Source organism: Stenella coeruleoalba, assembly GCF_951394435.1.
Source record: "Stenella coeruleoalba genome assembly, chromosome: 19".
Lineage (NCBI taxonomy): Eukaryota > Metazoa > Chordata > Mammalia > Artiodactyla > Delphinidae > Stenella > Stenella coeruleoalba.
In genome coordinates, this window is record NC_137165.1 from 34212618 (window position 1) to 34235449 (window position 22832).

General features: G+C 55.8%; 1 protein-coding gene across 1 annotated transcript; it reads right to left on the bottom strand.

Moving 5' to 3' along the window:
- Positions 1-14254: 14254 nt before the first annotated feature.
- On the bottom strand, positions 14255-22246 carry CA4 (carbonic anhydrase 4; the record flags this gene model as incomplete). Its single annotated transcript, XM_079905712.1, has 8 exons — positions 21988-22246; positions 17686-17739; positions 16527-16682; positions 15671-15816; positions 15453-15551; positions 15122-15185; positions 14843-15009; positions 14255-14449 (listed from the first exon to the last, which is right to left on the bottom strand). Exons 1-8 carry the CDS (start codon positions 22043-22045, stop codon positions 14255-14257), a joined length of 939 nt encoding a protein of 312 aa, XP_079761838.1. The 5' UTR covers positions 22046-22246.
- Between the last annotated feature and the right edge of the window lie 586 nt (positions 22247-22832).

Here is a 22832-nt window from a genome sequence, read left to right on the forward strand (position 1 = left end):
ATCCCAGCTTTCCTTGATGATGTACCACCAGGTTTCTTAGTATTGAAATCAGAAGGTCAGAAACATGCCTACGTCTGTGATCAGAGACCCATACGTGATAGAGCAATAAAAAGAGGCTGACTTCAGGTTTGCCAAACTTCCTACCAGTGGAAAGCAAGGTAGTAAATAAGAGTGCAGGAGTTGCAAACTCAGAGACCTATAGGGACCAGGTTGGGAACAGAGTGTAAGAGAAGCTGGTCCAGCTGTGGATGAGAATGGGGAATAGTGGTGAGTTGTAGGGCACACATCCTTCTAAAGGCTCCATTTGTTGCCATGCAGGAATGCGGGCCCCAGTGTTAGACCAAACCTTTTTTTTCCCCCTAAGGAGAAGCAGAAATCCAGATATACAAAATATCCAATTTAGACATGTTGGCAGGTTTGTTTTTTCATTTTTAAACATTGTACTGTCCAAGTAAAACATATTTGCAAGCCAGATACTAGCCACCACTTTTATGCCCTCTGGTAAGTAGAAAGGTCATGGATTTGGAGAGATTCTAGGTCTTGCTATATTACAGCAACCGTGCACTAAAACAAGTTCTTTAGACCCTCAGATTTCTCATGCCCAATGAGAATATCACTTTACTTCAAAGGATTATTATAAGGAATAGATAAATGAATGTAAATAGGCACAGGCCCTGACACCTATTGGGTACTCAAATAATAGTATTCTTTCCCCACTTAGAGAAGCAGAACACAGGTATAACATAACAATAATGTTATGTTCAAGTTCATTACCAGTCAAGAAGCATACAGCTAATGACATATGAGCACATTCTAGGTACAGAGCTCTGTGCTAGATTCTCTGGGGGCAGCTGTTCCCAACCTGGCAATTCATGAGCACCATCAAAATCAACTAGGAGCTTGTTAAATGTGCTGATTCCAGAGTCCCACCCACATTGTCATATTACATCTGTGCTCTGTGCCTATTGACACCCGGATTTATGAGATCATCTTCTCCCAAGCAGTCCAAGAATCTGCGTTTTTTAATATAAATTTATTTATTTTTGGCTGTGTTGGGTCCTCTTTGCTGTGCGCGGGCTATCTCTAGTTGGGGCGAGCAGGGGCTACTCTTGGTTGCAGTGTGCAGGCTTCTCATTGTGGTGGCTTCTCTTGTTGCAGAGCGCAGGCTCTAGGCGCATGGGCTTCAGTAGTTGTGGCTCGCAGGCTCAGTAGTTGTGGCTTGTGGGCTCTAGAGCACAGGCTCAGTAGTTGTGGCGCATGGGTTTAGTTGCTCCGCGGCATGTGGGATCTTCCTGGACCAGGGCTCGAACCTGTGTCCCCTGCATTGGCAGGTGGATTCTTAACCACTGCGCCACCAGGGAAGCCCCAGAATCTGCATTTTGATAAGTTCCTCAGGGGAGATTCTTTTGTAGCCAGTTGGCACTGTCCTGCAGATTGGTCATTTATGGAAACCACTGCTCCAGGGAATGAATCATTACTTCCGGTCTAATTAGGGAAAGATGATATGCATATGCATACACCTAAGGAGGATTGGTAGGTATAATTGTCTCTGATGACGTGCTGACTGAGGACGTTAGACAGTAGCTGTTGGCAGAGTACTTAGGGAAAACCATACGGGAAAGGGAAGTGAGCAGCGCCATGAAGCAAGACCAGGATTTTCTTGTCAGAAGTGTGCAGAGCAGTGCAGTGGTCTGAACAGCAAAAGGAGCCGAGGTGGTGCGTTCCAGAGGCTGTGGAGGCCGTTTGAGGTGAGCTGAAGGTGCACGAGGGGCATATAGTAGAAGATAACAAGCAGGAGAAGCATGTTGGGAAGGCCTGAGAAGGTCAGACCTGCTCTCATAAAAGTGTTTCACATTGCCAAGTATTTTGGTATGGTTGCAAAACATTTTCCCATGGTTTTCATTAAGTACACACTAATCTGAGACCACTTAGTTATAAACAAATTTGTGCTTTCTGTAACTTAACTTTCTCTTTTTCAAATACACAATCCACTTCTGAAATTTCTCTTGATAATGAACTTTGGACTTTACCACAAGCCCAAGAGGAATGCAGGTGGAAACTAGGCTTCAAGTGCTCCAAGAAGATCAAAGGAAGTAGAGGAAAAAGAAAGAAGGAAACAGGCAGGAAATGGGAGGAAAACTAGAAGGGCTGTGGAAAAAAGAGAAGGAAGGCAAGCCAGAGAAAGGAGCCCGCCTAGTGTGGCCCCGAGAACGGAGGAGAGGAGGGCCAGGAGGGAGAGTGGGCTGGTGGCCGTGTGCAAGATCCTTGGAGGCCTGCGCCACCAGCGAAGCTCCCTCCAACTGTATTTTATCTGAAGGACCTATAGCTGAAGCAGGTGAGGTTGGAGTTGCTCAGGCTGAAGTGAGGGTGGGGGATGGGGTGCTGCTTGAGCAGCCTCTGGGAACTCTGGATCAGATGTTCAGTAAAGCACCTGGGGGCTTCCCTGGTGGTGCAGTGGTTAAGAATCCACCTGCCAATGCCCGGGACACGGGTTTGAGCCCTGGTCCAGGAAGATCCCACATGACATGGAGCAACTAAGCCCATGCGCACAACTACTGGGCCTGCGCTCTAGAGCCCGCGAGCCACAACTACTGAAGACCCGCGCGCCCAGAACCCATTTTCCACAGCAAGAGAAGCCACCGCAATGAGAAGCCCACGCAGTCTAACGAACAGTAGCCCCCGCTCGCTGCAACTAGAGAAAGCCCACGCGCAACAATGAAGACCCAACGCAGCCAAATATAGATAAATGAATAAATTTTTTAAAAATTTGTTTATAAAAATTAAGCACCTTGGACACTAAAGCATTCAGAAAGTCGATCATGGGGAATTCCCTGGCAGTCCAGTGGTTAGGACTTGGGGCTTTCACTGCCGTGGCCCCGGATTCGATCCCTGGTTGGGGAACTGTGCAAGACTCGCTGTGCGGCCAAAAAAAAAAAAAAAAAAAAAGTCGATCATGATGCAGTGCTGATCCCTGAAGAGCTCCCGGAGAATGGTCCCCAGCAACAGTGCTGTCGAACCCAAGTTCAAGTACCCGGTGCTGAGGCCAAACAAACCGAAATACCGGAGTTTGGTGCAGAGGAAGGTTTATTGATAGAGAGGGTGGCAACCGAGAAGATGGAGACGTAAGTTTGTCTCAAATCCGCTTTACCGGCTGGCCTGGGCGCAAGGTTTTTCGGGATAAAGGGGCGGGGTCTTGGGGTGCGTGATCAGCTGACGCTCAGTCCTCCGGTGCGTGGTAACAGGGTGAAGCTTTTCGTGACAACGTCAACCCCCTGGGGTCTACATGCTTGTGGTCAGCATGCAGTCGCCTTCCTCCACCACATGTGGGTCTTAGTTTCTGCAGAACAATTCAAAGGTATGTGTCAGATTTTTATGTATATCCCTTCAGGAGGAATTAGGACTGTTTCATAGCTGAACTATTGTTTCTTGACTGCCTTTCCTTTGTTTCTGTATTCCCTCTCTTCCTTAATTGGTCATTGCTTGAATCTGCTCTTTGGAACTCAGGGAAGGCCTAGGAGACCACAGCTTGCTTCTACAAACAAGAAACAGGGGGCACAGGGAATTCCCTGGCGGTCCAGTGGTTAGGACTTGGCACCTTCACTGCTGAGGGCCCAGGTTCAATCCCCAGTGGGGGAACTGAGGTTCCACAAGCCGCGTGGCACAGCCAAAAAAAGAAAGAAAAAGAAACGGTGGGCATGGAGGGGCTTTTGTACCCAGGAGGGCCCATGGGGTCTTGCTCGATTTCAACAGGAGAGCATTATCATTTTCTGCTGGAAATCGCCGTGCCAGCAGGGTGGGCCTTTCCAAAGCCATTTTGCTACTCTCAGTACATCTGGCTGGGCAGGGAGGAAAAGCCAGCCAACTAGAGTGAAGGCCAGTCAACTTCCCTCCCCCGCTGCAGAGACTACTGGAGCAGCCTGTGGCAGGGCAACTGTAGGGACCCAGCCCCAGGGCCTGTGGCCTTTCACCTTGTTGGCTGGAGAAAGTCACTGCTGCCACTCCTTGTTTGCAGAACTCCCTGCGGCTTGGATTTGCAAATAAACATCCTCTCACTTTGGGAGATATGGGAAAAGGAGAGGGCAGAGTTTATCATTCATACATCAAATGTTTATTGAGCACTTACTATGTGGCATAAAGGATAGTTCTGCCCTTGGAATCGGGAGAAAAGTTGAAGAGGGCACTTGACCATTAAATGGACATTTACTGTTTGCCAGACCCCAAGCTATGCATGTTTCATTCATTCTTTAATGCTCACCACAGCTCTGTGAGGGATGCATTATCATCTCTTTTTATAAACGAGGAAACAGAATCAGTGAGGTTATCGTATTGTGATAATCACTGAATGAGAAAGTGAACGTGAACCCCTTTTACAACCAATAACGCTTATGCAAATGCAAAGTATTATTGTTATGTAAGGAGAGGAAGTAGGTGTCCTGAAAGCAGCCTCCTCTCCCTCTTCCTGGAAGATGAAAAACTCTTGGGAGCAAATAGCCATTCAGTGACTCTTGAGGGAGACCCACTTCGTAGGTTTGTTCTCTTCACCTCTGGAGGCCCAGGGACTTTAGGAGCCAGACGGAGGGAGGAGGGGTGTTGAAGGGAAAGTGGGAGCAGGGAGGGAGAAAGAAAGGACTCTGGGACTGGGGCAGGTCAAGGCCACTAGCTCCAAACTGGACTTTGGAGTGCCTGGTAGTATCAGGGATTTAGCAGGGAGGTGATTGTGCCAGAGGCAGGATGGGAAAGACCAGGATTGAATGAACTGGTTTTGGGAAGGCAGCCACCAGCCACGGAAGCCGTGAGAATCCCATGTTCCCCACGGGCCCCCTGCCAGGCGGGCTACCTGAGATGCCTGACCTACCAAGTACAATGCCTCCCCCCTTCAGCTGAGGCCTTTTCCTTCCTGGCCTTTCCTGGGAAGGGAGGGAGAACAATCGAGCCTGACCATTTATAACTAGGTGTTTGCGCCCATAAGCCTGGGCTTCTAAACTAGATACCACATGTCCATCCAGCCCGCATAGTGGGCCAATCACGCAGCAGGCTGACTCCTCAGCGGCCTTCCATTCAATTCTGACTGTGCTGAGCCCCAAAGAGGCAGCCCGTTGTCTTTTTCCCCAGGGTTTATGAGCCCAGCTTTGGTTTTCTCATCTCTCCCCTTTGATGATAATGAAATGTCAAGCCTCAATCCAAAACTCATATACGTCAGGAGAGAGAAAGTATGCCTAATCTGGACTCTGGGAACATAAGCAGTATAAATGTAGAGGGAAATCTAAACTCCCTGACTGATTAGAAAAGAAAGGGAACGTCCTGGAAGTGGCAGCATGGCCACAGCGCCCGGCACAGGCTTGGACGAAACGTTTCATCTAATCCCGTTTGCATGGGTATTTGTTGAGTCAGCCGTTTCCTCATCTAGAGCACAGACCAGCCATATCCTGCTCCCTGAACTTGAACTGTCACCAAATTCCACGCGACAGCGTCTGTGAACCAGCTTCTGTGCCGACTGTGCTGGCCTGGCCAAAGCAACCTTGGGCTCAAGTGAAGGTCACTCTCTGAATACGCAGGTTTCAATGGATCTCACTATTATTCCTGCAGAAATCCCACTCTCAGGGCTTCCCTGGTGGCGCAGTGGTTGGGAGTCTGCCTGCCGATGCAGGGGACGCGGGTTCATGCCCCAGTTCGGGAGGATCCCACATGCCGCAGAGCGCCTGGGCCCGTGAGCCATGGCCGCTGAGCCTGCGCGTCCGGAGCCTGTGCTCCGCAGCGGGAGAAGCCACCACAGTGAGAGGCCCGCGTACCGGAAAAAAAAAAAAAAAAAAAATCCCACTCTCCGTCTACACAGTGATGCAGCCTCTGGAGGGTATCTAAATGTGTCTTGAACCAGTCCTTTCAGCTGTCATGTGGTGTCTGCTGGGTGGGACCTCCTGATCTTTTAGGCGCCCCTAATCCAGCACCACCACTACTTCCCCTCACAGACTGGGCACCAGGATCGGAGTCCCCCACTGGGCCCTTCTACTCTGCTAGAGTGTTCCCACAGCAGAGCTGCCATCCCCTACCTTAGTATTTGGGTAAAATTGCTCTTCCGGTTTTTATAAGCCACTTCCATTCCCCTTACGACCCCGGTGAATCCCAGAGGCTGACTGACAGGCCACAACAAACTCCGCATCCCTTCACCCCTACAACTCTGAGGCTTCACGTGGACCCAGCATGTCACACCCAATGCCTCTCCCTTAGGAGAGGTGCCTCCCAGGAGGCCACTCAGGCAATAGACCCAGCACCCGTGGAGGGTCCTATGACCCTCCAAGCAGCTCCAGTGTGACTCAACCCTTGACTGCACGTGAAGCCACAGCTGAAACTAGAGTGAAACCCCAATTTGACCTGCAGCCTTGTGGAGCCTGGCCAGGCCTGCAGGATGGAGGGGCAAAGGGACTTAGGGCCCAAGGATGGGGAAGCGGATTCACTGGGGAGAACACGTGATGCTGGGGAACAGCAGAAGCCGAGGATCAAGCACCTCGTACAGGGCTTCCCTGGTGGCGCAGTGGACACGGGTTCGAGGCCTGGTCCGGGAAGATCCCACATGCCGTGGAGCAGCTAAGCCCATGCGCCACAACTACTGAAGCCTGCATGCCTAGAGGCCGTGCTCCGTAACAAGAGAAGCCACCTCAATGAGAAGCCCATGCGCCCCAACAAAGAGTAGCCCCCACTCGCCGCAACTAGAGAAAACCCACACACAGCAACGAAGACCCAACGCAGCCAAAAATAAATGAATAAAATAAATAAAGCCCCTCGTATGCCCTAGCCCCACATGTGGAAACAGCTGTTCAAACTATAACAAAACCAGGTTGATTGTCTCAGTTACTGAAGGAAAGTCTGCATAGATAGAGCTCAGAAAACCAGGATTATCTCTCAGGATTGCCCGATGGGCAAGGTAAATATTTAATCCCAGCGCTGGAATGGTGCCTGCTAATTCTCTGCTTTACTATCATCTTTCCCTTTATTCACTCACGCTGACAACATTTGTTGCCTGCCTCCCTCCCGCCGCCCCCCCCCACCGCCTCCGCGTGACCAACCCTGGCCTGACACTTCCGTCCTCCGATGGCTCAGAGGGTATCCTCCAGTCTTCCCTTAGGGGATCTTGGTGGAGAAGGAGGGGAGCAGGGATCGGGGAAGGCTTCACAAAGGAGTTAACTTTCAAGCCAGGTTTTGGCTGCTGTGTGGACCTCATGAGACAAGCCACAAGCAGGGAAGGGCAGGGAGAGCATTGAAGATCTAGGGAACAGCATGTGTCCCCAGCATCTCTGGCCAGACCGGTGGTTTCTAAATCCAAGCTTCCCTCTGAGGACTCCTTAGAAGCACTTTCAGGCCAGCAGCACTCAGTTCAAGCAGGGACTGTGGGGCTTGTAGATCGCGTGGCCACTCATGGGCTGGCAAGGGGCGAGATCCTTTACCTTGCTAAGCCTTGGTTTCCTTCCAAAAAGGGATGGTAAGAGGGTAGGCTTGAGTATCAGATGGTCTGGGTCCAAATCCTACTACTGCTCTCCTACTTGTCAGCTCTGGGTCCCGTGTCTCATCTCTTCATCTGAAAGTGGAGAACATGCCCATCTCAGAAGCTCTTTCTAAGGACTGAGATAGAGAGCATGTCAAATAGTTTCACCTGAGTAAACGTTAGCTGCTCTGATTATACTGTTATTTGTGTAGAGTCAGGAGCAGCAATGCCTGCCCCAGGGTTCTTCCAAGTAAGTATTGATTGAGAGCTCACCGTGTGCTCTGTACTGTTTGGACACTTGATGTCCTTGGGGCTGGCTTCCTGGGAAGCCGATGGCGTTGCGTGTGCAGGATGTTTATTAAGGAGTACCTCGAGGATCAACACCTGTGGGAGGGAAGAGAGAGAAATGGAGCACCCACGAGGGCCCAGTGCTAACCTCAACTGGCCCCACCGAGAGCTCTGATGCTGGAATGGCCCTTTGGGGTCACCCTAAATGGGGCCGGCCCTTTAACCCACTTTTTCCCCTGTTGGTCAGTCAATGGCTGGGGGTCTGCAGAGAGGAGTGTGGCCTTGAGCAAGGAAGCCTCCCCTTCCTGGAGAGGCCAACAGATGAAGAGGTCCACACGCCACAGCACCCAGAGCTGGGACGCACCATTCCTTGAAGGGGGCTCTGAGCCATGCATCACAGTGCCCACCTCGAGCAGGAAACAAAACAGGTGAACATCCCCACTGTCCTGAAGCAGCTGTTCCAGTGGGAGTTTACCTTCTAAAGGTTGCTGTCACGATGAGATGAGATAGTAGGTGTAAATTACCTTACAAAGGGCCTTTCATAACAGTGCAGGAGTGCAAAGAGTGAGAGCTAAAGGTCGTTAAACAGATGGGGAGATTACAAAGTGATAGGAGTTAGAGGAAGAGCATCTGATTTGAACAGACCGGACTCAGTTATCTGCAGGTGTCTCCATCCTTCTCTGCCTGCACCCCAGGCTGTCACGTGGACGGGCTTTTCAACCCCGTCGGGGTCCTGCACCTCTTGAGACTCAGTTTATAAATAAAATCCTGGCATCAGGCCCCTTCAGACCCCTCCTGGGACAGCAGCCAGGCTCTCCCTGAGGGCTTCCTTCCGCGAGAGGTGGCTGGCATGATGGGCGGGAGCCCGACTGCAGGAAGGGAGCCCCGGCACATCCAGCTCAGCGAGGGCGGCTCGGGCAGAGACCAGGAAAGGGAGATAAAGAGATTTCCTTGGCACCGGCCTCTCCCATTTCTTTGGAAAACAGTGGGGAGGAAATCCACTGGCAGAAGGACCTGCTCCAGCTCCCTTCTGAGGTGGGCCCAGCTGCCCTCCCCACAGGGAGCCCAAAACACCAGAGGGAAAACCAGTCTGCTAGCAGTTCCTGGGAGGTGTGGCCAGCCGGAGGGAGAAGGAGAAGGGCCAGGAGGAGGCAGGGGCGGTGGTCTCAGCCTCTTGTCCCTTCTTTTGCCCACCCTTCTCTCTTGGCCTCAGTTTCCATGGCGTAGGTGGGATGAGGGTAGGGCCATCAGATTCAGTAAATCCAAATACAGGACACTCGGTGCAATGTAAATCTCAGATAACCAGCAGGTAATGTTTTAGTGTAAGTGTGCCCCATGCTACTTGGGAGGGATATATTTATACTAAAATGTCCTTGTTTATCTGTTTATTTGTTGTTTATACTGTCCAGCCACCCAGACCATGTGCTGGGGGAAGCCTGCAGCCAATGCGAATAGGAGAGGCCCGCTGGCAGACAGCAGGGACAGAGCCCATGCTGGAGACAAGGACGGATCAGAGGGCGCATGCGTGCGTGAGTTCGCGGCTCCTTGGGAAGAGGGAGGGGAAGGGCTGGAGGAAGGTGAAATAGGAGCCCAGTCCCCAGCGCAGTCAATCCCGCAGCAGCAGAGCAGGCTCCCACCCTGACCCCACCTAACAAAGCAGGGACAGGAGAGCTGCAGGCAGCCTGGGCCTCCACTGGCCCCCTTGGCTCCTCCTGGTGATGTCCTGAGTGACCCTAGGCAACGCTGGGCCAGGGTTGGGCTGGGAGGTCTGGCTCATGGGCTGCTCTGTGCGTGGGTGGGGTGGAGGGCTGGGGGGACGTCCCTGCATGTCTGAGCAGAGCAGCAGTCCCCGTGAGTGTGCTGGGGATGAGAGGGTCCCCCCCTTGGGTAGGAGCAGCACTGCTACCCCACCAGACATCAGCTACTGACCCCAGCGGCGAACCAATGCATCGCCCCTCTGCCCACCCTTCCCTAGCTCCATCCCTGGAAGCAGCCAGTGTTTCCCCATCTGTAGGCCTTACCCATCCTTCAGTGCTCTCTCTCTAATAAGAAGAACCGTAATAGTAACTACAAATTATTGAATACATCCTCCTGGCCAGGCATCTTGTTTCATCTTTACAGCAACCCTATGAGGTAAATACCGTCCCCGTCCCCATTTTACAGATGAGGAAACAGGCTCAGAATGGTGAATTAAATTACCAAAGTCACCTCACCGAGCTAGGCAGCAGGGGAAAGGGACTCAAACCCCAGGTCTGGGGCCCCTGCGCCCCCCTCACGGCCTATGTTTTGTAGGCCCTCCGGTTGGGAGTCCTGGGGGAAAGAAAGGCACAGATGGGCCTTTCTCTCCCTGAATCATCAGTCTCTGGCACAGAGGAAATAATAGTGTTTGTTGAAAGACTCAATGTTGTTGAAAGAAAAATCTTGTTCCGTGTACCCACGTCCCTTCCCTGCCCCTGTGCCTATCCCCACCCTCCCAGGCTTTTCAGCAGCCAGCACTTGGAATATGAGTCCAGTCTCATCTGAGACGAGGGCTCTGAGGAAGGAACTGGCTTGTGACTTGTCTGTCCTGTCACTCCCTCCAAAGGAAGCCCCTCCCTGGGCGCAGGGGTCCAGGAACATGTCCTTGGTCCCTAGAGGAGATAATGCCTTTGTCCCTATTCAGATAAACAAGCAAAGCCGCTAGAACTCGTGTAATGCAAGGTGCAGGAGCAGAGTCCCACCCACAGACACGGGCCTGGACTTCCTCCCAAGGTCACCAGCAGGAGCCTGAGGACAGCTAGTCCCCATTAGACAGAAGGGCCAACCTTAGCCCATTTTGCAGGGGGATAAAGAGGCCCGTAGCAGGGAAGCCACGTTTCCATCCCTGCAAGGTTACCAGCTTCCCTGCCTCTTTCCACCCCTAACCCACTCAGAAGCACGGAGCCTCAGGGCCCATGACACCGGGGCAGCGCTCACAATGCAGTCTCGGTACAGGCAGCCCCTGGAGTTTTGTGACACAGCAGCCTTTACACTTACGTGTGCGCCTGGGCACGTCCACCACCACCACCCTTGACTCTGGGCCCCTACAGACCCTAGTACTCCCCCCACCCCCTGCTTCCCTTATCCCCCTCCCAACACTGGCAGATCAGAGCCACAGGAACCGGGGCCAGCAAGTGTGCACGCTGAGAGCCAAGATGGGGAAGTTTATTTTCTAAGAATCATCTAAAGACATGGGGAGTATTTTTAGCCCCTGGCTCCCTCCCAGGTGCCAAATCTAAACAGGGGGCCAGAGAGACAGCCCATCAGGGATACAGAGCAGCATGTGGAGACAGGGTGGGACAGCGCGCTGCAGACCCCACCCTGCCCCTGTTCCAGAGGTTGGATGACTGTCAGAGAGAAAGCTGGCCGTGGAGCCCAAGAGGCAGAGAGGTGACCCCGGGTTCTGACAGGTCCCCTAACCCCTCTCTGTGCCTCAGCAACCTCATCCGAGCAACGGGAGAAATACTCCCTTATAGGATTGTCGTGTGGCCCACGGCGGCTCCTGCAGGCATTCAGTGAACGCGCATATGGTCTGTGCTAAGGGACCTAGAAGTCAGATGGTGACCCAAACCTTCAGCCATGGAGCCTTCCCCAGCCCTGGTTGGCAGCAGTGAAGTGTGTGTGCTCGTGTGTGTGTGTGTGTGTGTGTGTGTGTGTGTGTGTGTGTACGTTGTTGTACCCAATGCAGGGACTCAGGAGTGAATGAAAGTAGGGCTGGGGGCTGCTGGTAGCCCCCATCGTCTCTGGGGGAGCTGTGTCAGGAGCCAGGCTGGCTGGGCACAGGGAGCTTAGAGCACCTTCTCCAGAGAAGGGGTCTGCAGAGGGTGGGGGGCGGGGGCTGGCGGGGGAAGGGGAGTGAAACCGCTTAGAAGAGGAGGCTCTCAGGGGCACACACACAGCTCACTGGCCTCAGCCTCCAGGGCGCAGGGGCCAATTCCAGGGGAGGGGCTGCCCACTCCCGGGGTGACTGGCCAGCAGTGACCTTGCTGTAAGTCGAGCGCTGACAGCACCTGCTCTGGCCTCCAGTTGCAGGGGACAAGCTGTGCCCGTTGTGGCCCCCACTGGCCAGGTTTATTACTGCGGGGTCAGAGGGACGGCGGCGGGGGGCCGGGGGGAGGGTCGTGTGCCTGCAGTCGGGGGTTGGAGAGGCCCAGAGTCCCCTACTCGCTAGAAAAGAGCTGGGACTTCCTGGTTCTGCTGCCACATTATTCACTGAACGTTGCCTTGAGGGTGTAGTTGGGGGGGAGGGGCAGTTCAGACTTCTGAGAGCCCTGAGCCTGAAAGGGGGAGGGGAGGAGGAGGGTGCAGCTTGGAGCTTAGACCCCCCAGCCTGCCTGCGTGGGAACCAGGCAGGTTCCCTGGTGTGTGTTCGTGTCCACACACCCCCTGCTGACACAAGCTGCCTGCTGTTGCCATAGTGACAGTAATACCAACACCCCCACCAAGGCTGGCTGTGTGGTCAGCAGTGAAGGGAGGGGTGCTTATTCTTGGTCACGAAGGAGGAAAGGGAGAGGGAGGCTGCTATGGAGGGGAGCAGCCCTTGTCCCTCAGCCTAGCTGCGGGTGGTCAGGGACTCTGAGGGTATCTGAGTGGGAGAAAGCTTAGAGGTCACCTCCTCCAACCAGCCCCCCTCCAGAGACCAACGGCAAGCCAGGGCTTCCAGCATCGGTAGTGGAATCCCATGTGTGCTGACCTAGCTCTGTGTCTTCCTGTGGGAATCTATCTCATCACCTCCAGACGGGAAGCCTGTTACAGAGAGGTTGTCCCTGCACCAGCTGACCTGGCCCCGGCCCCAGGGCCCCTCGCCACCCAGCAAGGCCCATTCTTGGCCTCTTCCCCTCTTCTCATGCTCCTCCAAAATCCATTCTTCTTTTTTTTTTTAAGTTTATTTATTTTATTTATTTATTTTTGGCTGCGTTGGGTCCTTGCTGTGCACCGGCTTCCTCTAGTTGCGGCTACTCTTGGTTGCGGTAAGCGGGCTTCTCATTGCTGTGGCTTCTCTTGTTGCGGAGCACGGGCTCTAGGCGCGCAGACTTCAGTAGTTGCGGCACGTGGGCTCAGTAGTTGTGGCACGTGGGCTCTAGAGCTCAGGTTCGGTAGTTGTGGCGCACGGGCCTAGTTGCTCTGCGGCATGTGGGATCTTCCCGGACCAGGGCTCGAACCCATGTCCCCTGCATCAGCATGCAGATTCTTAACCACTGTGCCACCAGGGAAGCCCCCAAAATCCATTCTTAAAATCCATCTCACGGTCCTCCAAAACTCCAGCCCTGCCCTAGATGATGAGGTCCCGGAGCCTGAGGCCCCTCAACCCCTGGCCCCCTGGGCCCAGCTGGCCTGGGACCTACCTGTGGGGCCCTTATTTCTTTCTCCCTGTTTTCTGGACCCTCCTCTCTGCACCTGCTGCCTCCTAGTCTCACTCCCTTCTTGGGCCCCAGAAAGGAAAAAGCCATTAGAGACAGGATCTTGGGGTGGGGGAGGTATGCCTTCATTGAAAGCTCCTAAGTTCAAGGGCCAAAGACCCTTGGATTCACCTGTGACCCAGTAGCTCCTGGATGAGGCATCAGTCCTAACTGCTCCCCGTACGCCTCACCCCTGCAGCCCCTGCACCACGGCCCCCGCTCCCCTCTCCCCCTTCCCCCTCCCCACCCTCCTCACTTGCCCACTGTCTCTCTCCCCCTCCCTCCCTCCCTCCCTCCCTCCCTCCCTCCATGCATGAACACTTGCTGGCCTCCAGGTGGCCTCCCCCCATTGGCTCCTGCAAGTCTTCTGATGGATGCCCCTTCCCACTGATTGACCACAGCCATCTGATACGGTATACAATGTGTCTCTTTATTTATAGTGTCTCCTGCTAGACTGTGAACTCCAGGAGGACAGGCATTTTGTCTGTCTCATTCCCCGCCACAGCCCCAGTGCCTAGAACATAGATGCTCAAGAAACACTGGGGCAAATAAATGAACCCCACTACCCACCCCACCTAGGCTGTACCCACACAGGACCCGCACTCTCCACCACTAGTACAGGGTGGAAGGTGCTGGCCGGCTCTCAGCTGGCTCTGCCGTGGCCTCACTCTGTGGCCTCCACCCAGCCTCCTTTCCTTTCTGGGCCTCAGCTTCCCCCATTATATAATGAAAGGCTGGATTGGAACTTCTCCAGCTGTGGCTGTGTTGGAGCTCTGAGGTCCCTTCGGCATCTCTCCAATTGGGGTGTCAACGGGGAATTCACAAAGGTGGGAGGGGTGCCGCCTCAGAAGAAATCTCCAGGCCCTAAGGCCCCACCCTGGCATGCTGGGGTGGGTTGAGGGGAGCAGGGCAGCAGTAGTTGTGGGAACTAAAAACAGACGTAAGAGAGGTTTCCCAAAAAACATGTCCCTGTTTTAATCATCACCAAAGTCCAACCCGGGAAGCCTGAGGAACAGAGGCTCAAGCCCTCTTAAGGGCTGAGACCAGAGGTCAGGTGTCCAAACATGAGTCGTCATCGGAGGAAGCCTGCTGTCAGGCAGGTGAGCACGGGGGCCAGCAGGGCGGGCAGCGGCAAGGGCAGCAGCCGTCCCGGGGCCTGGGACCTGAGAACCTGGCGCTGCCCCCGGGGCTGCAGGGGCCTGACATTGTCTGTCATTTTCAGTTTCTTCTCGTTGTCATAATACAGCTTCTGAGAGAATGCCAGGATCTGTGGAAGGCACAGGGCTCAGCAGGGAGGGATGAAGCTGGCGGAGCTACACTCCTCACTGTGTGACCTCAGGCCAGTCGCCTGGCCTCTCTGAGCCCCCTCAGGTTCTTGTGCAGAGGAAAAGAATCAGGGATGTAAAGTGGTTTGCATCCATGGGGGCTCAGCTCCCATGCGTGTCCTAAGCAGAGGGGACTCGCAGCTCTGGGCTTTGAGGGCCTGTGATTACTATCACTATCATCACTGTTACCAGAGAACAGTGGTTCTCAAGCTTGAGCTTGCATTAGCCTCGCCTGGGGGCTTGTTGAGCCCCAGACTGCCTGGGGCCCCCCGCAAAGGGACAGTTTCCAGGAGCTGACGCAGGGGAGGCTGCACCCTCAGCCGGGCCCCGTGTACCTGGTCCTTGTGGAGCTGAATGGGCTCCTGGAACACGGTCCAGACCACCTTCTCATCGCAGCCTGGTGTGGTGAGCGAGCCCAGGTAGCGGAAGTAGTGCCTCAGTTTCTCCTTCTTGGGGAGCAGGTCGAAGAGGCTGATGTTGTCTTTCAGCATGGTGTTCATATCTGGGGAGACTCACACACCTCACTCTGAGAGTACAGGCTCCTCCACCATCCAGACCTCATTCTGTAGGAAGAAGTCTTCTCCCCTCCCCCAGCCCCCCGCCTCCTGACTCACTGGGATTGGGGATGTCAGACAGCGCCTGCACCAGGGGCTGGAAGTTAACATTCTCGGATCCGGCCTGGAACAGGAGGGAAAGGGGCTTGAGAGAGGCTTGTGGGGAGCCGGTGGAGACCACCAGTTCACTCTCCCAGTCTGGGGTGGGGCGGGCACGCAGCTTCTGGGACTGAGGCCCTCAAAGGCCCTGGGCTCCCCACATGGGGAGGTACAAGTCACTGAGAAACAGAGGGGAAGTCGGAGCTTCTCCAGCCCCTCCCGCCTTGCTGGGATCCCAGGTCTCTGGATCCTAAGAAGCAGCGCCTCGAGCCCTGAGGGACGGCAGCCCCACCTCCACCATGAAGGCCAGCACCGCGATCTCATCTTTGGGGTCCTGATTCTGGTTCGTGTTCCTTGATGTCCCCTTTTCTTTCTCATGTACCACGTGCATCTGGTAAGGGGTGAGAGGGATGGAGAGAGAACCTGTCAGGGTGCTGGACCCTCCTTCTTGCCCAAGGCAAGTATACCCAGAGCCCAGCCAAGGCATCCACCTGGGAAGAGGTCCCTCACCTCCATGGCAAAGCGATCCCCGTCGAAGCTGTGCTCCGAGCCCCAGTCCAGCACCTTGGACCAGTGCAGGTGCAGCTGCTTGGCCCGGTACCGGGCGGCCAGTCCTCCTCCAGCAATCGAGGCCTCGGCCCCCAGCAACACCATCACTGGAGGGCACAGGAGGAGGCAGAGTCTTCGCACCCACCTCCCCCAGCCTCTCCCAGCCCCTCATCCCAGCTCCAGCCAAGCAGGACCTTCTCTCCTACCTCGCACCCTTCATGGGCTACGGTCCCGGGCCTGAAGGGACAGGAACAGTGGTACAGCCTGGACCTTCCCCTGGCCCCCTCCTCGGCCTCCCTGTCTGCCTCTCCCTCTGTACACCCCTCACTGCCCAAACATGCAACTCAGCCCGGTCCTGCCCGTGCTTCAACCCCCTCCACGCGTGGTGCCCCAGTGTTCCCAGGGCCACATCCAAACTCCTCAGCCCTGGGCAACCTGCCCCAGGCCCAGCTGGACTGACCCTGGGCTGGCTCTGTCCTCCATGCACGTGGGGCCACATGCAGCCCTTTGAACACCCCAAGCTGTTTCACGCCTCTGTGCCATGCTGTCCCTTCTTCCTAGAACCTGTCCCCTCCCCCACTACAGATTGCTCTGATACAGGATTGAAAATACTGATAGAATGTTCCCTCCTTTCCAAAGTCCACCCTGCTTTCCCCACCCCACCCTCCCAGGGATTTTCAGCCTCTCCTCAGCAAAAGTGGACAACCTGGTGTGCCCTGCCAGGAGGAGCCCAACCCTCCAGTCCCTGGGGAACTTGGGTCCCAGGATCCCGTGCCCCTGCGGTCCGGGGCCTGCATCCAGCCCATCTGAGACCTACCTGAGTGGCCATTGTTTTGCACGGCCCACTTTTGCTTCTTGTCATAGCCGGAGAAGGAGAAGGGTCCCAGGTTTGGGTCCAGCAGTGTCTTGGCAGTGGCGATGTTGATGGGGGACTGGCGGTCATTCTGGCAGCTATCGCCCCACTGGTCCGGCCCTGAGCAGGGAGGGAGGGTGGGCTGGGAGTCAGGGGCGCCTGGCACCGAGGTGTGGCATCCTCCACCCCACTCAGGTCAGGCCCAGCTCAAGGCAGCAAGGTCTTTGGATGGCTGGCAGGCTGTGCTGGGGGGATGCCCAGCACAGAACTCCACCCTCACCCCTCTCCCTCCTCAGACACTCACACTCACACAAAACCAGCAAGGCGTGGTGTGGACAGGGTAGGACTAGGGTGTGAGCTCTGGGGTAGGGGACCACCTCAGATGCTGGGCTGTGAAAGGAAAGCTCCGTGATAACCTGCTTCCTAGGGGTTCCGAAGTTCAAAGGAGGTTGATGGGAGAGTGCGTGGAAGCAGTGGAGTCCCCTGGAAGGGCCGCTTGTGAAAGGACCCCGTGACTTGACACTAAGCTTTATCTGAGCCCTGGGAGGCAGGGAAGGAGCCCCAGGGGAGCCCAGCCCCCTGCACCCAGGACCTCCCACACCAGTGAGCGGGGCCGGGGGGTTGGGGAGCACTGTCCAGTCACCAAAACAGCAACGGTGGGAGGAAAGCAGATTGCAGGAAACTGGGCAGCGCTTGAAAAAGTACAAAGAACTGCCACGCAGGCCCACACGCAGGGGTGTCACTGGAACAGAATCAACTCTCCATTTTGTTATGAGAGGAGCAAAATGAATTTCTCGCTTTGATGCTGCTCCTGATTTATTTCAGAGGACCAGAGGACTGACTCTCTTGGTGTCAGAGACGATGACAGGAGGTCCCAGTAAAAACTCAGGTCACTCTATGTTCCCTGTGCCCTGAGCACCAGGAGAGAGAGAGAGAGAGAGAGAGAGAGAGAGAGAGAGAGAGAGAGAGAGGGAGAGAGAGAGAGAGAGTGTGTGTGTGTGTGTGTGTGTGTGTGCGTGTGTGTGTGTGTGTTAGGAGCTGATATCTGACTGGGGCCACCATCACCTCATCCTTCCCACCTTCCCTGGGTCTCCATTTCAACCTGGAGACTCGCTGCACTTACCCAAGCAGGTGTAGTTGGAGGGTTTGACTTGATTCTGGTAGCACCAGTGTGACCCTGGAACAGAGAGAGGAAGGATGTGAGGCCTGTGCAGAAGCATGTCAGTGTATCTGTGTACACACACATCTGTCCCTATGAGTGCCAGTGAACTGTGTGCACACAAGCAACTGTGTGTGTGTGTGTGTGTGTGTACACAGTGGGCCAGAGGCTGGGAATATCCCTGGAGTCAGAACCTGGCCTGAGATGGGATAGAGCATTCCTGGGGTGGCATCCTGGGGGACAGAGGGCCCAGGGGAAGGAGTCTTAAGAAGAAACTGTAGGGATGGAGAAGGAGGCAGTCGAAACAGCCAGGCTCCAGGCGTCCCTGACCCACAGCCAATCCACAGGTCCCCTTGCCCAGGGCACTGTCCTCAGAGAAGGCAGACCAGACAGCCAGCAGCCCTTGAGGGGCCCTCCAAGGCGGGTCAGCTCTCCCCAGGGGCTAGCCTGGACACTCTCTACCTGTTGCTCCTCAGCCTCCCCCTCCCTCCTTGCATCCCCTCCCTCAAACCTGGAAGGGAGGCTGGTGAGAGGGGAAGAGGAGGCCCCCCAGGACAATACAGCCAAGTTCAGCCTGGCTGCTTTCCCAGAGTTGATGGGATGATGAGGGAGATTAGGCTAGTCCCTCCCTGGAACACACCCTCTTGTGCTATTAAGACCCATTCTTGTCTAAACTCTCACAGTCCTGCAGGGAGGAAGGCGGCTAGGTCTTTTCCCCTGTCCCTCCAACCTGCAGTCCTGGTGTTTGGGACCAGACAGACTTGCCTTCCAATCCCCCACTCGCCTCCGGACAGGAGAACCAGCATCTCTGAAAAAAGGCTGCATCATGGATGTAGCTCACTAATGCAAGATGTTGACAACAGGGCAAACCGTGCACATGGGAACCCTCTCCTCTGTGCTCTCTGCTTGATGTTTCCGTAAACCTGAAACGCCTCTAAAATTACTCTATTGATTTTTAAAAGAAAGTCTGTGTCAGCAGGGTGGACAAAGCATTTGATCAGAGCTGGAATTCTAGCTGGGCCACTTAGGAGCTGTGGGTTTGGGGACAAGTCACTTAATCTCTCTGAGCCTTAGTTTTGCTGTCTGTAAAATGGAACTAATACCATCCACCTCATAGGACTGTGGGGAGGATTAAATGAGAGACGGTAGAGAGTGCTCCAGGCAGTTGGAATTTAGTCAAGTCCCTGACGAGTCCTTCCCTTCTCCTTGGCTTCCTCCCTCCCTCCCCTCCTCAACCTCCTGTCAGGGCACAGATGGCCAAAGTCAAGGAGAGAAATGAAGTGATCTGGAAAGAACTCAGGGATGAGGAAATTCCTAAGAAAAGCAGAGCTTCCTGCTCAGCCTGAGCTAAGGCCTCTGAGCACATCCATCCCCACCCAAGCCCACCTCCTCTGGGGTCCCTGCAATGGGCATGGGGTGGAGAGGGGGCAGGTTCTCAGCAGGGGCTGGGAGGAAGGCCAGGAGACTGAGCACCTATAGGAAATTGGCCACCCCGCACTCTGGGCCCTTCAGAGCCACCTGGGGTTTCCCAGTCTCCCAGGTCTGGATCAAATGCTGTGCCTACTTTGCTGACACAGCCTCTTTCAGAGATGAACAATGCCTGCAGTGTCTTCCCCTGGCCAGTCCACCCCCTGCCCGGGACAGGGTTCTGCTGACCCTGGGACTTGCTGCATCTGGGCAAGCCTGACGAGGGTCAGCTCTGCAAAGGACAGTGGCCACTTCCCATCCAGGCCCGTCTCTGCGTGTTGGCAGACTCTGATGCCGGAGCCCACCACCCGGCCTCCAGTCCTGGCTCTGACTCTTGCTTATTCTCTGCAAGAGAGTTCATTAACTTTTCTGAGCCCACTTTCTTCCTTCCTTCCTCAGGCAGAAGGAGCCGCCACTGATCTCCCAGAGGCAGTGTCTAAGGACACACTGGATGGGAGGTCATTTGCATCCGTGAAAGGCTTCCTGTTATGATTCTCCTGGGTCTCAGAGGTCCTGAAAGGCAGAAGGCGCATCTGAGGTAGAGCTGGCCCCTCCTGGTGACTGATACCCAGGGGGAAGATGTTTTCAGGGGAAGCCTGGCTTGAGCCGGAACCCTCAGGAGCCAGCTCTGATGGGTGGAACCCCTGTCAGCCTCCCTGGAGCCCAGCTGGTCCAGGCTGAGCTTTTCTGAGGAATTTGCTCCTCCCTGCTTCTGGCTACAGCTCCTAGGGTTGTCATGGTGACCTCTGATCCACTGTCTTAATCACAGAGACTTTTGACCCACTTGGTTGAATGCTCTTGAAACTACCCTCTTTAGGAAGCAGAAGCCAGGAAAATGTGATGTTGATGAGGCCAAGGCTGGGGGTCAGGTCTGTATCTAAAGGCTGAAGGTAGGGGCTGGTTTTTAGGCAAGTGGTGGCAGGGTCACGGAGCAGCTCAGACTCCTGTACTGGTTCATGAGGGAGCAGCCCTTACAGATAATTACCAGCCAGTTCTCTCAGGCCACTTCCTAGAGGACCTGGGAAGGAGAGGAGCTACCCACAGGTCTTGGCTCCAAGCTCAGATGCTGCCTAGTCCATCTGCCCTGACCAGAGATGGAGTGAGAGAACTAACAACCATCGCCAGTCACCCAGTCACTGTCCCCCACCCTTGACGTACCCACCACCCCAGCCCCCTGCTTTAGAGCTCATTGAAGAAGTTCTCTCGGGTGGACCTTGCTCACCGCACCCTCCCACTCCAGGGGGAGGGAGGAATCCTGAAAACCAGCTCAGCGAAACCCGAAGATGCCCTGGGCAAAGTCTCAGCAGCTCCTGGCTAGGTCTGGGACTCTGAAGGGGCCTATGACCCTCTCCCCTCCTCTCTCCCTGGCAGAAGATGGTCTGAGGACGTCGATGTACAGCCTGGTCACTCTCCAGCCTCAGGTCCCCTAGGAGATGAAATGGGGCGGGGTGGGGGGGGAAGGCAGGACCCTCGGCAGCTCCCAGTCAGAAAGCCCCCGCGCTTAAGGGGAGCACAGCTTGTGAGAGGGGGCGGCTGAGAGAGAGCCCTGGCTGGCGGAGTCCAGGCCATGTGGCTACGGAGTGCCTGCTATGTGCCACACAGGCACGGCACTAAGCACCTACTCCCACCGTCTTATTTGAATCCTCAGAACAATACCTGAGTCAGATTACTCTCTGTTTTGTAAGCGAGGAAACTGACTTACCCAAGGAGGAAACTGACTTACCCAGGAGGGAAGTGACCCAAAGCCACACAGCTACAAAGCAGCCTCATTAATTGCAAAGCATTTCTCTTTCTACAAGCCCAGCAGCTTAAGTAGGTTTCAAACCTCCAACCCTACATGTTAAAATGTTCACATCCCGCCTTTTCTGTTTCCTCCTCTCCTAGGAAGAGGCCGGGAGTTGCTGCAGGATGCCCCTCATACCCCACCATGGGCCAGCTGAGGGTCTCCTTCTCTGCTGCTGAGGGCACCCTCAGCCCTCACCCATGACTCCAAGAGAGGAGCATCTAGCTTTAGAGAGGAGATTCGGCCAGGTGGACCCCAAGGACCATCCGAGGGGTAGCTGAGATGGGGACTGGCAGATGGGGGCCTCCTTCCAAGGAGATGGGGACCCCCGTGGGGTCGTAGAAAAGGTGCCAGATTGGATCCCTGTGCCCGGACGCTGGAGGCGCCTTCAGCTCCTTATCAAATATTAACACCCCTCTCCTGCCACGTTCCACATAGGCGAATAATTAAGAGCTCGGCCTCACCATTAATCTTTAAACGAAAATCACCCTGGCCGGAAAGACCGGCTTGGCTCGGGTCTCCGGATGTCCCCCTCCAGGCTCCCTACACAGTTCTGGAGGTGAAGGGTGCTGGCAGCGTCCGGGGACAAGGCACCCAGGGTGGGAAGCGGGGATGAGCGGGCCCCACTGCACCCAGTTTGTTGTCCTTGCCCCGGGCCGGGGGCAGCCACCAAGCACTGAGCCCCCGCCGGACGGACAGCGACCCACGACAGACGGAGGAACACCAGAAAGGGTAAGAAACGGAGGCGCGCGCCGCGGCGGCTCAGAGACGCATCCTTGCCCCGGACCCGCACGGCGCCCAGCGAAGGGCCCCGGGCCCCGCACACCGCAGTCGCGCACACGCTTTGCACCCGCTGCCCCGCGCCCGCCGCGCCCGGCCGCCCGCGCCTCTCCGCTCCCGCCGCCCGCGCCGCCCCATCGCCCGCGGGCGCAGCCTTGGCGGGGGGCGCGGGGCCCCAGCACCGAGGGGCCACGGAAGGGCCACCGAGGGGTCCCGGGGCCGAAGCCCTCGTTCACCTGCGCGGGCCCAGGGCCGGGCGGCGGCGAGGACCAGGAGCGCCGGCAGCAGCCGCATCCTGCGCAGGAGTGACGACGCCGCCGAGCCGGGGACCGCGCGCTGAAGAGGCCGCCGGGGGTCCGCGGTCCTGCCGACCCAGGTTTTATAGCGGAGCCGCGACGGGAGGGAGCCCCGACAGCAGGACGCGGGTAGCGGCTCCTCCCCCTGGCGGGTCCTCCCCTCACCTGTCCCTGATCTAAGAGCCTCCACGCCCCCACTTGCGCTCCGTACCCACCCCCACCGCCTGGTCACCTTCCGACCGGTGCGCGAGGGCCCCTCACCCACCCGCGTCCTTCAGCGCAGAGGCGGCGCCCTCCTGCCTCGCTCCTCCCCTGTCCCACACCTGGTCTCTGGTTTGGGACCAGGGTAGCGACATTGCAACATACTCGATCCACACAAGGGTGGGGACCCCGAATTCCTGCCTTGGTTCGTTTTGGCGTGGACCGCTGCGCAGCCCTCTCGCCTCCGAAGCAGCCCGCGGGGGCCTTGGAATGGGCTGGTGCTGGAGGTTCGGGGAATGGAGATAGCGTCGGAGGGATGACGGAGTTGAGGGATGTGCGATGGTGTTTCTTGAATCCGGTGTCCCCAGAAAGAGGGCTTGCTTTTCTGTCTCAGGCAGTGACGGCTGATTCTCTGGGTCTTATCTCTTTTTCTGTTCCCTCCCAGGCTGCTCCAAACTTAATTTCTAAGCAACCCAGGTACTGCCCCGTGGTCCAATGGCTAAGATTCTGTGCTCCCAATGCAGGGGGCTGGGGTTCGAGCCCTAGTCAGGGAACTAGATCTCACATGCCGTAACTAAAGATCC